At 28.1% G+C, this 13,422-nt stretch overlaps 1 protein-coding gene across 1 annotated transcript; it reads right to left on the bottom strand.

Annotated features, from left to right (window-relative positions):
* Positions 1 to 1,403: 1,403 nt before the first annotated feature.
* Positions 1,404 to 6,601, bottom strand: LOC101510708 (glycine--tRNA ligase, mitochondrial 1-like). Its single transcript, XM_004499543.4, has 9 exons — positions 6,073 to 6,601; positions 5,126 to 5,508; positions 4,922 to 5,039; positions 4,652 to 4,846; positions 4,326 to 4,550; positions 3,694 to 3,753; positions 3,509 to 3,589; positions 3,009 to 3,414; positions 1,404 to 1,875 (listed from the first exon to the last, which is right to left on the bottom strand). Exons 1-9 carry the CDS (start codon positions 6,532 to 6,534, stop codon positions 1,643 to 1,645), a joined length of 2,163 nt encoding a protein of 720 aa, XP_004499600.1. The 5' UTR covers positions 6,535 to 6,601; the 3' UTR covers positions 1,404 to 1,642.
* Positions 6,602 to 13,422: the final 6,821 nt, after the last annotated feature.

Below are 13,422 nucleotides of genomic sequence, written 5' to 3'. Positions count from 1 at the left end.
TCTATACGAGGGGTACAAGACTCATCCGTGTAGAGTTTAAAATTCACTTATATATGGGCTACAAGACTGTAGAGTTTAAAATTCATCTATATATTGAGTACAAGACCCACCCATGTGGAGTTTAAAACTCATCTCATGTGATGTTTGAAACTAATCTGTATGTGGGCTACAAGACCCATCTATATGGAGCATATAGTTCATCCGAGTAAATAACTATTGAGTATAAGATCCATCTATATAGAGCATAAGTTCATCTCAAACACATACAATCAAAATAATTCATTTTTTTTACAATCATTTTTCATAAAATCTTATTTACAATATAATATTTCATTTGAATATATAATAACAATAATCATTCAAGAAAATATAATAAAATAATCTTTTAAAGAATATATATTCAAACAATCACAGAAAAAACGGTAATTCAACAAAAAAACTGTAGTACATAAATCAATTTATAATCTATTATTGTAGTTCATAAAATCTCAATTTTAATAGTTAGATTTTCGATAAAATATATTTTTATAAGAAAATATCAATCAAAATATCTAACTCTTTTTTCATCCCAAATTTCCAAAATAAATATACCATAAAAGTTTAAAGGATGTGATTATTGACATCTTGAATCTTTCTTTGATAAAAAGTATATGTTAATCGCTATTAAACTATAGTTTTATTCATCTTTATTTTGACATAGTTCTCTGTCTGTTAATTCAACTTGCTAGTTATTATCTATATTCCACCTAAACCTTCAACAAACATACGAAACATACTTTCTATTATTAACCTTATTTTAGGCAAATTGATTAACAATAATAATCATAATAATTTATAGATTAGAATATCTGAAAATTTAAAAGATATATTTTATTTAATTTTATTAATATAATTTTGATTTTTTTGATATTTTTATTATTTTTTATTCATTAAATTAACAATAATTATTTTGATAAAAATTAAAAAAATTAAAAAAGTAATGAGTGATCGCATACCGGCACTAGTTACTAAACAAAAAAAATCTTTTAGGTAGATAGTTTTTTTTTTTAAATGTTTATTTTGAATTTTCTATTTTTATTATTAAGCAAATCAACAATATTACTAAAGAGATAAAGAGAGAAATCTTATTCAAATCAAATCCATTGATATCCACCTTCTTTTTTTTTGTTAAATATCAAAAAAAAAGTGTAATACTCTCTTATAATTTATTTATTCATGTTCAATACAAATGTATATACTATACATTTTAGGGATTGAAGTACCTTCGCATCATCAGTCTAAATTAATTGTTGAAGTACTCTTGATATTTGTTGCCATGCCAAATCTATATATCTATATAACTACTACCATAACACAGCACCAAAAGAGTTTTAAAGAGAGTTTAGGATTCGAACCCTAGAAACTAACATAACATTACACTATCATTTGCAAATCACAGGTGAGCAGAGGTCTGCACATTTAAAGTTGTAGGCAAAACCAGAAACATGCAGAATAAACTTCAGTATAACAAAAATGGGTATGTAGTTGTAATTGGTAACATCCTTGTAGTTCTATTCATTCATTGCTCAAACACCAAAAAAAGTTGCAAAAGAAAACCATGAAAGGTCCAACCAAGATTGGTGACTTGGTTAAATTCAATCATCTATTCATCTGTAGCGGTAGACGAGTGGTGAGGGAAAGTAGACCACACGTCTTCCCATGTCCTCTGGCCTTCGGATACCTCCCTAATAACAGTTGCAGCTTTTTCCACATCAACACGCACTTGATCCTTGCTGTCCCTCTCCCGAATAGTCACTGACGTTGTTGAATCCACAGTGACAGCAAAAGGCACACCAAGTTCATCTGTTCTTGCATACCGTTTTCCTATTGACGTACCTGTTAACATTTTAACAACAAAAAATGTAAGGTTTATCCTAGCTAATAGCAAAATCGGCATAAATTCATTCCAAAAACAAAATTATGTGTGCAGCATGTTGACAACTTCAGAACAGGTTTCGGAAATTTAATATTGTATCATAAAGAAAAAACACTTGTATATGAGGGTTGAATGACCAAACTCGCACTTCGCCAAAAACATAGAAAAATACTCTACATGAACACAACATATGCCCCATTCAAGAAATGATCTTACAAGTAAATTATCCTCAGTAGAAGCATTAAGTTTTGAAGATTTACAAGGTGTATGTTCCTACGCACTAGAGCACTATTTAGATCACCTAAGAGTAGATAATTATCCTCTATGATCAATGAGTAGAAAATCTAAGTTTGTGGCAACCATTCTAACAACTAACAATATAAATTCTCTTGGTAATTCTGACATTACTACCAACAAAGAAAAGATCCCTAGTTTTTAGATTATTTCATTTCTCGGGGAGCATAACTGCAACAGTTTTAAGAACCAAATGCTGACAAGAAATATAACCAACAAACAATTACCAAACTAATAGTATTATATTTAAGTTAGTATCTCAGCTCTCACAGGGTGGGTACATTTGTAATTTGGAAAAGTCTAAGTAACAATCTTTTTAATAGAATATAATAGTTTTGCAGCTTCTTTGGAATGCTAGGCACGTACTTCATTGCTAATTTTTCGGTGACTAGCTTTAGAGGTTTTGATAGAAGTGTATGGCTAACATTTTGGAAGAAATGGTCGGAAAGTAATACTTTTTTCAAGGATTATAATTTATATGGCACCAAAGAAGATTTCAATAAGTTTAGGCAATTTGCTTCTATATAGTTGTCCTTTAAAAGGATTTCCTTGACAGACTTGAAAGGAATTTGCCACATTTACTCCATTGGCTTTCTCTTTTTCTTTGTTGTTTTATTCTTCCTGTGTCAGTATGAAGAATCTCCTATCCCTCCAAATGCCACAAACTTTCCTTCTTTTGATCTTAAGAACATTCATTCATGAATCATCCAGCCTAAACCCTCTAAAGTTTTATTTAACATAACCTACAGGTATATTTTACAAATTAATGAGAATGAGAACTTCAACTTTAACAACATACCTGTAATGTCAACCTTATGGGAAATTCCAGCAGCAGTCAAAGACTTGGAAATTAATTTGGCAACCTCTTCATACTTCTGGTTTTGAACCAGAGGGAAAACTGTGCACTTAATAGGAGCCACAAGAGAAGGAAAGCGAAATACATTTAACTGTTCATCCCCAGCTTTACTTGCCCTCGTATAGAAAGTGTGCTCAAATAGGCAATATATTATCCGTCCAATCCCAAAGGATGGTTCAATCACAGACGGTGTAAAAACACGCTGATGCTCTTTCTTTGTCTCCTTGTGAATGGTCACCATGCTCTTCTTAATAGTTACAGTTTTCCCAAGCGTACACACTTCAAACCCAACCTCACCTTTTGATTCCAGTGCAGCCTTCATATCCAAGGCTTCTTTCTCGTGCATTGCCTGCCAGAGAGGATTTCATCTCTCAATATTAATGCAAGCAACTATTTGCAGAGATGAGGGTACTAAATACCAAAATAGTTACACCACAAATTACCTCAAGTGCTTCAACCACCATCTTCTGATTACCTTTGAATGCCAAGCCCAATTCTTTCTTTATGGGAGTTATAACCAATTTCTGAAACAATTCATATACCAAGTCAATTAATGATGAAGAAGGACTTCTTATAGCTGTGATGAGAGTTGCCACAAAAAATCAACACCATCAGCATTAGGCATTACCTCCACTTCCTTAGGTTCTGAATACTTTTCATGAGCCACCAGTGGAACACCACTTTTCTCCTGCAATATTGAATACAAAAGCATTATGAGAATGTAGTACACCACACATTAAAAGTTGAGAATTTAAGTTTAGTCATTCCTCAACTTACTCCCCTGAAGTTTTTCTATTATTACTTAACGACAGTCTAATTCGGCTTTAATTGGACTTTTTAAGTTAAACAAATTGCAAGTTAAGCTGCAGACACTGAACAATGAACTTCAAGCAGGTTAAGTGGTAAATAATAAACAAAACCAGGGACAGTTAAGTGATAAATAAAAACTTAAGTAGTAATGGCAAGATCACTTGTTACACGCAAGCCCTATTTTTTTGTTTGATTTAGTTTACAAATAACATTTAAAATAAACTAAATATAAAGGGACAAGGTAAATGTATTTTATCTTATTTAAATATAAACACTGTCAACCTATTGCATGGATCATTTCATAGTGATGGTATTGACCTCAAGGTTCATGAACTCTGATGTAAGGAAACCAAATTGAATTATACTTACAGAAAAATGTAACCAATAGAATCATGTTATCTTGGTATATTAGAGTTTATCACAAAGTATTCAGTTAATCAGAGAATTTACCGAGTGAGCACGCAAATCATATGCAGATCTATCGGCGATGCCAACACACTCGATCCAACCATAGGAACACTCAATCTCAGCATCCCAACAGTCAGCAGCATAATGGGCCATCTCATTGGCAAGATGCTGCCTAAATCTCAAGCGGTCTTTGTCAATACCGAGACGCGTCAAGAAGAGATATACTCTCCCAATGAAATAACCAAGAGTCTCATTATTGACAATACCCTGATCAAAAAATCAAAATAATCATAACATGTGGTTTAGTAAAGAATAGACAACAATTCTGGAGTGAAAAGGGCATTGACTACACGATTATTGACACTGACCTTTGAAACAGCTTCACCGAGACGGATTTTCTTTGCAGACTGACCAGACACCTGTTCTTCCCTTGGGAACATGAGAAACTCCAAGTCAGCAACTTCGGCATACTTAGGATGAGACTTGTCTTCGGGATCAACAAAGTGCTCAATTTCTGCCAAGGTGAATTCCCGGACTCTGAGAAGGCCTTGACGGGGAGATATCTGCAGAAAGATACAGAAACCAAACTAAATCCCAATTCCACACCAAAAGCAAGTTCAAACAAAAAACCAACAAACCTCATTTCTAAATGCCTGTCCAATTTGTGCAGCAGCAAAGGGTAACTTGTTTCCATTGTAATAGTACAAGTCCTTGAAATTAACAAATATGCCCTGTGCAGTTTCCGGACGCATAAACCTGTTTTGGTTGAATAAAACAGAAGTTAAATACTAACCATAAACAAAAAGAACAAAGAATAAAAAAGAGAGTTTGAAGTGACGAACCCAGGTGCTAAGCCCGAGGGACCAATAGAAGTTTGAAACATCAAATTGAAAGGGTAAGGATCTGACAGGGGATTTTTGGTTTCAGGAGCAGTGATACCATACTCCTTAATCTTAGCACCAAGCTCTTGAGATGAGAAATCATCCAGCATAGCAAGCACGTGTTTGATCTCTGCAGCTTTATCTGATGACAAAGTGAGATCTTTTTGAAGCTTCTCATTGCAATAGTCCTTGAGCAAATGATCAGCACGGTAACACGTGCCGGTTTTCTCGTCCTTCACCATGAGATCTGTGAATTTATCCACGTGACCAGAAGCCTTCAGAACAACCTCCGGTGTAACACAGGGACAATCAACCTCAAGCATGTTTTCCTCCAAAACAAAATGCTACAACATGCACAACCACAACAATTTTGATTTATTAGGATTTAATTTTTATATATTGTTAGCATAGACTTTTGAACATGCACATTCAACAAAAATACAAGTCAGTATATATAAATTAGAATTTAACTTATTTACATTGTCAATGTAAAGGTTTATTATATTATCAATCAATCATAATCTTCGAATCATTAAAAACATTTGACTTTTACTATGGATCCGTTTGTTACTGCTTTTTCAGTTAAAAGATTAATCACTCCTGAAAGTTTTCATAAATTTGTTTCATTTTAAAAAAAATGAAAATCTAAAAAATAATCCAAAAAAAGTGCTTAGAAAGAGAAGAAGCTGTTTTTAGTAGCTTCTCAAAAAAATCATTTTTTATAACTGATTTTAAAAACAAAATGTTTTTCATTACCATTGACAAACACAAAACACATCGTGATTTTCTAAAAATCCCTAAAAAAATAATCTCTAAATTATTGAATATCAAAATCACAATTTTTTTGTAGAATATGTAACAAATTGACCCTATAACTATTTCTAAAGTAACACAAATTGAAATCTCACCTGACGCCAAAAGGAGAGGACGTTAGATTTAACGGCGCAACCAGGAGGACCATAATCATAAAGACCGGCAACACCACGATAAATTTTGAATGAAGGAATGTAAAATAAACGGCGTTCAAGAGTGTTAACAACTGATTGACGAAACGCTTCACGGGAATCAGAACCAGTACCCGAGAGAAGCGATTGAAGTGATTTCTCGATGTCAGATTTCTCGAGTTTAAGCGCATTTAAAGCTTGAACAGCAGCATCGATATCAGGTTTAAGAGCTGATTTTGCTTTGAGTTCACGAACGATGTTGGCTTGGTTTTCGACGGCGGAGAGTTTACCTTCTAGGGCTTTACGGAGAGTTTCTTCGGTGGGAGCCATGAGAGAAGAAATGAAGCGTGTTTGTGGTAGAAATGAAGATATTCTTGATGAAGCTTTGGTGGCTACAGTTATCAGTGTTGATAAATAAAAAAGCATAAGATTTCAGCAATGCGAAAAACCCTTTGCTTTGCTGTGTATGAAAAATTGTTGGACTTGTTGGAATCAACACGTTTATTTTTTGACTGGGTTTAGGTTAATTTTGTCGAGTGGCCCAAATTTGGTCACAGATAATTTATTATAATATCTTTTTTAAATAATCGAAATGCGAATTTATGAAAAAAAAAATTTAGAATATCTTACCTTAAAATAAAAATCGGTGAAATAAAAATCTTACCTTATATACATGCCGAAGACGACTACATATAAGTTTTTAAAATATTTATTTAATAAATTAAAAATAATTAAAATACTTTAAAAAATAAAATATAAGTAATAAAATAAAATATACTAATTAAAGAGAAAAAAATGTAGTTGAATATATGTGCCAAAACAAAAAATACGAAAATAAAATAAAAGAAAATTGTTAACAAAAAGAATTAAGTGGCTAATTTATTTTCAAAATAAGATAGAGTTGTTATAATAATATAAATTTATCTACAAAATATAAGAGATTTATTAAAATAATATAACACATTATTTGTTTTGGCACATCTACTCAACCGCATTTTATTTCTTCAATCTAATGTATTTTATTTTATTAATAGTATTTTGTTTTTTTTTATTTTAATTATTTTTAATTTATTAAATAAACAATTATTTAATTTTTAAAATGAGAAGAAAATAAAATTGAAAATGTGTACATGGTCGCATCTCCAAGATGCGAATTCCTAGTGTGATAAATTTTTATTTTTGAGCTAGTCACCGGACAGAGCTGCGACCTCAAGTTAAAAAGTAGGCTATTTTTTTATTTGTTTTTTCATAATAAGACATTTTAGTTACTTAAACAAAAAAAATTATAATAAAGTATCCAAATTCCACCCCTAAATATATATTAGAAGCAATTATTTATTAGTTATTTTGCATTATCAAAAGTTAAAATCCGATAAAAATGAGCATTGGATGAGCATTCATCTTCATATGGTGGATAATCATTCAATGGTTGATCATCTAGCTTCTTTTTTTTTTATCCAATTATAATTTTGGTGGTGTAAAATGCACTAGAAGCTAGTTTTTGATAGTGTATTTGAGCACGGATGAGCAAATAGGAAGATTGATAAATAATCACCTAACCATTTTATCATAAGAAAAATACTAACAAAACACTCTATGATAGATTTATTAACATACTTTTTCCTATTAGTTAAATTTTATATGAGACTCACTAAACTATGTCAGATCAACATAAATTCAACTAGTCTCATGAATTTCAACTATTATAAAGGAGTGTGTTAGAAAATATGTAACTAACACTTCTCATATCACAAATGTTTCTTTTTGAAGATAAATTATATAACGTAATAAAATTGATTCAGTTATATTTAGCAAAACTAGAGTGTTACTTTGTAAAAAAAAATTAAGATTTAGGTCCGAGTTGTTATTTGTTCTATGTTTATTTTAAGTAAGTTTGACTTTTTAGAATGTTTGCACAATTTGTTGGTCTATTTCAATGTATGTCTTTATAACTAAGAAATTAGATACTATTATAAATAAATAAATAAATAAATAAATAATTATATGTATACATAAATAGTTTAATTAGTTTAAAGACCAATGCAATAAAATTTATGTGGATATTAAACATCACATTTTAAAAAGTTTAACTTTATATGATATATTATTTTAATTCTATTTATAATGAAACATTTAAATATGCAAAAATATTAATGTAAACTAATATGTTTAAATTATTAGTAAGCAAATTTATATAAAGTATCATATCTAATATAATGAAAAAATTATTCATATTTATTTAAATTTGTCAATTTGGCAGGTAAAAAAAAAGTTCATAAGTCGACTTTTTTTTTTAAGTGTTAAAAGAATTTAGTCTGCTTTGTTTAAAAATAATTGTTTTAACTAAAAGTAAGTAAGTTAGGTCATAAATGCATGTCGTCGATTTTTTTGAACTCGATTAAAAATAAAAAAATATTAAATACATATTAATTAAAAGAGTAATGCTAACTAAAAGAAATAATGTTAGCAATATATTTTTTAACTTAAAAAATTTAACCTATTCGATGGAATTTGTAAATTTTAATCAATTAAATAAAATATATTAAAAAATATGCGTCTAGTGTTAACACTCCTCTAATTAAAAATATTATTTCACATCATAATTTTTTTACAAACAAAAATTATTTACAAAGTAAAATTGTGTCATTTTATGTTCATATTTGAACTACCCATTATGGTAATTTTATGCTTATATTTGAGTATGAAAAAAGTAAAACCGTGTCAAATTTTTTTTATTAATAGAAAATATAATAAAAATCACCATTAGTTCATACATAATTGAGATATTGAGTTGTAACTCAGACGTCCGACCTAATAATATTAATATTTGTTAGTTGAACTAAAATTTAATAAGAGGACAAAGTATGTTAAAATTGTTTTCATTCTAAACATTAATCTTTATATATATCAACAACATATCAAATTATTTTATATTTAAATGTAAAAATTTGTATAAATTATCTATATTATATAATCCTTCAATTCAATGGCCAATTTTAAAAATTATGTAATAAATAAAATATTTATAGGATTGTGTAACATTGATATAATGTAACATTTTGTGAAATCTGATCCCTTTTCTTTTTAGATTAGAAGAAATATATCACATAAATAGTTGGAAAGAACCATCAACTTTATTTACTGAGGGTTGATATTAGAATTATATGTATTTGTAAAAAAAAATATGTATCTTATGATATTTTTTTACGTAATTTCATATTTTAAAATTAGACACTCATCAACTTAATTAAACTTTGTAAAAAAATATTTTATAGGTTATAATTTATAATTTAAATTTTAAAAATATTATACACATTTTTAATATTTATATCTCTATTATATTCAGATTAGTAAAATTTACATTAATTATACAAGCAACCACATGTCTCTATTCACATAAAGTTACATGTGTCACTTTATTATATTATAACAAATAATCTTATAATATATCTTCCTTTTAAAAAAATAAAAAAATAAAAAATCTTACAAAATCTTTAATAATATTACAAAACTTTCAAATTTATTTGCACATTGAATACAATTTATAATTAGTAAATAATGCATTTAACTAACCTTCCAAAATTAAGTCTTTCTTTGTATATGTTGCCCTGCTAAAAAAAATATACCAATGGTTATAATCAAAATAATACACTATGAATATAAGAAAAAAAAACTGTCTTCTACTGTTTAATTTCGATTAATTTTTATTCAAATGTACGGAAATTCAAACAAATACTATATTTATTTATCATTATATAATTTTGTTTTCATTTATTTATTTATGGAAGTTTTTTTCCCATCTTATATAACATGTGATTTAAGATATTTTGAGGTCTATTCATATTGTGTACCCACTTTGGATTACTCATAGTAACTTTTTGTTTAATTATAATATTGAGTATCTATCTTATTTATAAATAAAATAGAATTTACATTAATTACATTACTATAAAATTATTCTCAATGCCTCCACCATAAAAATATGTCATGTCTCCTATCACAAATTATCATTTTCCATGACAATATTTAATAATAATTGTAATTAAGATAATCTGTCTTATTTATAAATAAAATTTACATTGATTACACATGACTAGGGATGAGAATACGCTAGGTCGTCCGACAGAGGCTTATGGTCTGACCTACTTATGGCCTGACCTGACCTATTTAATTAAAATGCTAGGCTCAGACTATTTTTAAAGTCTATTTATTTAAATAGGTCAGACTTAAGCTTATAAAGAAGCCTATTAGGCCTGACAGGGGGCTATATATATTTAATTATTTATTAATATTATTTTTTATTATTATATTAATAATATTATTTCCTATTTTAAATTCTATCAATTAGACAATTACTCAGTAGTCATTCTATATTTGGTAGTCATTCTATATTTGATAGTCGTTCCATATTCGGTAGCCATTCAATTAATCAATAACTTAGTAGTCCTTCCATATTTGTTTGAGAGTTAATAATGGATGCTTTTGTTTCAAAAAAAAATCAATTCTTTGAAATCAAGAATTATGTTTTAGAGTTTAAAGGATGTTTGTTTCAGATTTTTTAAAAATTATTTTTTGTTTAATATATATAGATATGTACATTGATATTGGTATGTGGAGAGCATTTAAATATTTTAATATGAATAAGGTTTTTAAATAGGCTTTCAGGTCAGACCATGCTTCTAAAAAGGTCAAGCCAAGCCGGAAAAAAAGCCTATGATAGGTCGTAGGCCAGACTTAAGCCTAAAAAATTAAGCGTATGCCAGACTTAAGCCTTGCAAAGTCTGGTCTGGCCTGACCTATTTCCACCCCTACACACTACAAGAGATTTATTAACTTCATTATACGAGTTTTTTTGTAAAAGAAACAATAAAATTTCCTAATTGTGATTCTAATTAAAGCCCCAACTAAATAAACATATTATTAAAAAAAAAACCTTAAACAAGCCCATTAAAAAAAAATTCAACATGATTGACAATAACACTATTTTAATTTGCAATTTATTTGTTACCAAATATAAAAATTTCATCAACGTGAATTAAAATCACCAATATAAATTAAGTACATGTAAATAATTTCCAACGTCGTTGACACCATTTTCATTTTTAAATTTATTCTGTTGATAAGTAAAAAAATAACAATAAAATATATTAATTAATTTCATTTTCATTCACATTACAAACATGTATGTTATAATTTGGTTGTTTTTAATGGAAATGAAAATACATAATTAATTTGACATTTTTACAAAGAATATATAATGTTATATAGCAACATATAAATTTTAAATTTTTTCAGGTTGTATTAACCTGTTAAAAGAATAAGGATTACTGGAATTTACCGTTTCTTCTACGAAGAAAAAAAAAATTAAACCTTTGCGTTAATCTATTCAAAGAGTAATGCTATATATTTAGTCCATTCATTCTCTTTTTTGCATTATTATGTTAGTATTTGTTTACACATTTTTTATTTGCTAGCTTAACTGTTTTTTTTTTATAAACTTTCTTGTGCTTTTTTTTATGACGCAATAGACTCAATATAATAATTATATATATATATATATAACTTCTTTTAACTATTCATATTTATTAAAAATATTTTATCATTTTTTATGGGTATAATGCGTATTCAGTCCATTCATTCACGTTAAATAAAAGGCATAATGCGTATTTAGGACAACCAATTAAAAACATTCCTTAATAAGCATAGAATCAATTTGACAAAAATCAAATTCAAACTCATAGCTATTAAAATCGAATTTCGAATTCAACGAACCAAAACAAAATATCAGTTTTCGAATTCCAAAAACAACGTATTACTACCATATTTTTTTTAAAAAAATCTTTTAAAATAATGAATTATCTCATAAATCCATAATATTAATATACTATTAATAATTTTTATTTATAATTTTAAAATTTATATTAAATAAAAAATATTTTAAATGATCAAAATATCATTTCCTATAAAACACTTATGTTTTTTATAAAGACAAAGACCAATGAACGTGATCAAGTTATAAGCTCAAAAAGAAGTCAAATAATCGAAGTCAACTATGGTCAAATATACTAGAAGTTTTATAATGTAAAGTTACATGATGCAATGTAATACTTTTATATTTCAATTGCACATGAGAACCTTTCATTTTAGCATATGCATCAAAAGAATTTTCGAAATGTAAAAAATACATTAAACAATGTTTGAAAATAAAGTTTTTGATAAAATTCAATGTGGTATTCGACTACAGTATGTTGTAGCCAAATACAAGTAATAAGTCAGTAACTAAAACTGAACATCTATATTCGACTACAAGATGGTGTAGCCGAATACAAGTGTTAAGTCAACAACTAAAACTGAACATCTGTATTCGACTACGAGATGGTGTAGTCGAACACAAGTGCTAAGTCAATAGTTAAGACTGCACATTTGTATTCGACTACAACCTGGTGTAGCCGAATGCAACAACAATCAATGGCAAAATTCACTCAGTTGTATTCGAATACAAGGTTTCGTATTCGAATACGATGTTGAAATTTTGAATAAAAATTGAACGTTACAGAGGTGTATTCGACTACACATAAGCTATAGCTGAATACAACTGCGAAGCAATGCAATTTTTTAATTTTGAAATGGTTCTGGATCATTGCATATGTTCATTAAACCTCTAAGAACGATGACCATTGTTGACACCTAATTTTGTCCGATTTTTACTTTTTATTAAAAAGGAAATAATGATAATAATAATAATAATAATAATAATAATAATAATAATAATAATAATAAATATATAATTATATGTGAAGAAATATAAAAATAAAAATAAATAATTAGGGATATAAGCTTTTAACAATAAGTGTTTTCGGTTCTTGTTTGCCTCTAATTCTTGTTCAGACTATTTTCTAAAAATAATAATAAGAAATAAAAATAAAGGAAATGGAAAAGAAATGAATTGATGGTCATAAAAATCGATGCAATGATGATCAAAATAAATGAAAAAAAAACCGAAAAGAAATTGATTGATGGTCGTAAAAATCAGAATAATGGTGATCAATTGAATAGAAAAGAAAACCGAAGAAATGAATCAATAGCAATAAGAATCGGTATAATTGTGGCCAATTAAAAGAAAAGAAACCAACAAAAATAGATTAATGGTAATCAATTGACAATTATTCTTTTGTCTTTTGAAATCTATACCCAAAAGTCTATAAAGAGTCGGCCACAAGAAGACAAAGGGGGATTGGAAACACAGTTGAGAGCACACAAAAATTAAAAGAGAAGAGAGAATAATAGAGAGAAAAGAGAGAAGAAAGATTGGAA

Source organism: Cicer arietinum, chromosome 5 (genome assembly GCF_000331145.2).
Source record: "Cicer arietinum cultivar CDC Frontier isolate Library 1 chromosome 5, Cicar.CDCFrontier_v2.0, whole genome shotgun sequence".
NCBI classification, from domain to species: Eukaryota; Viridiplantae; Streptophyta; class Magnoliopsida; order Fabales; family Fabaceae; genus Cicer; species Cicer arietinum.
The sequence above is the reverse complement of the archived record's forward strand: the minus strand, read 5'-3'. Positions and strand labels throughout refer to the sequence as shown.

Excerpts from the sequence above, each read along its gene's own strand:
- LOC101510708 (XM_004499543.4), bottom strand. The coding sequence starts at position 6,534 with ATGCTTTTTTATTTATCAACACTGATAACTGTAGCCACCAAAGCTTCA. Across the intron at positions 4,551-4,651 it reads TCGGTGAAGCTGTTTCAAAG|GGTATTGTCAATAATGAGAC; the intron begins GTCAGTGTCAAT and ends TTTTTTGATCAG. Across the intron at positions 3,415-3,508 it reads TGGTGGTTGAAGCACTTGAG|GCAATGCACGAGAAAGAAGC; the intron begins GTAATTTGTGGT and ends CCTCTCTGGCAG.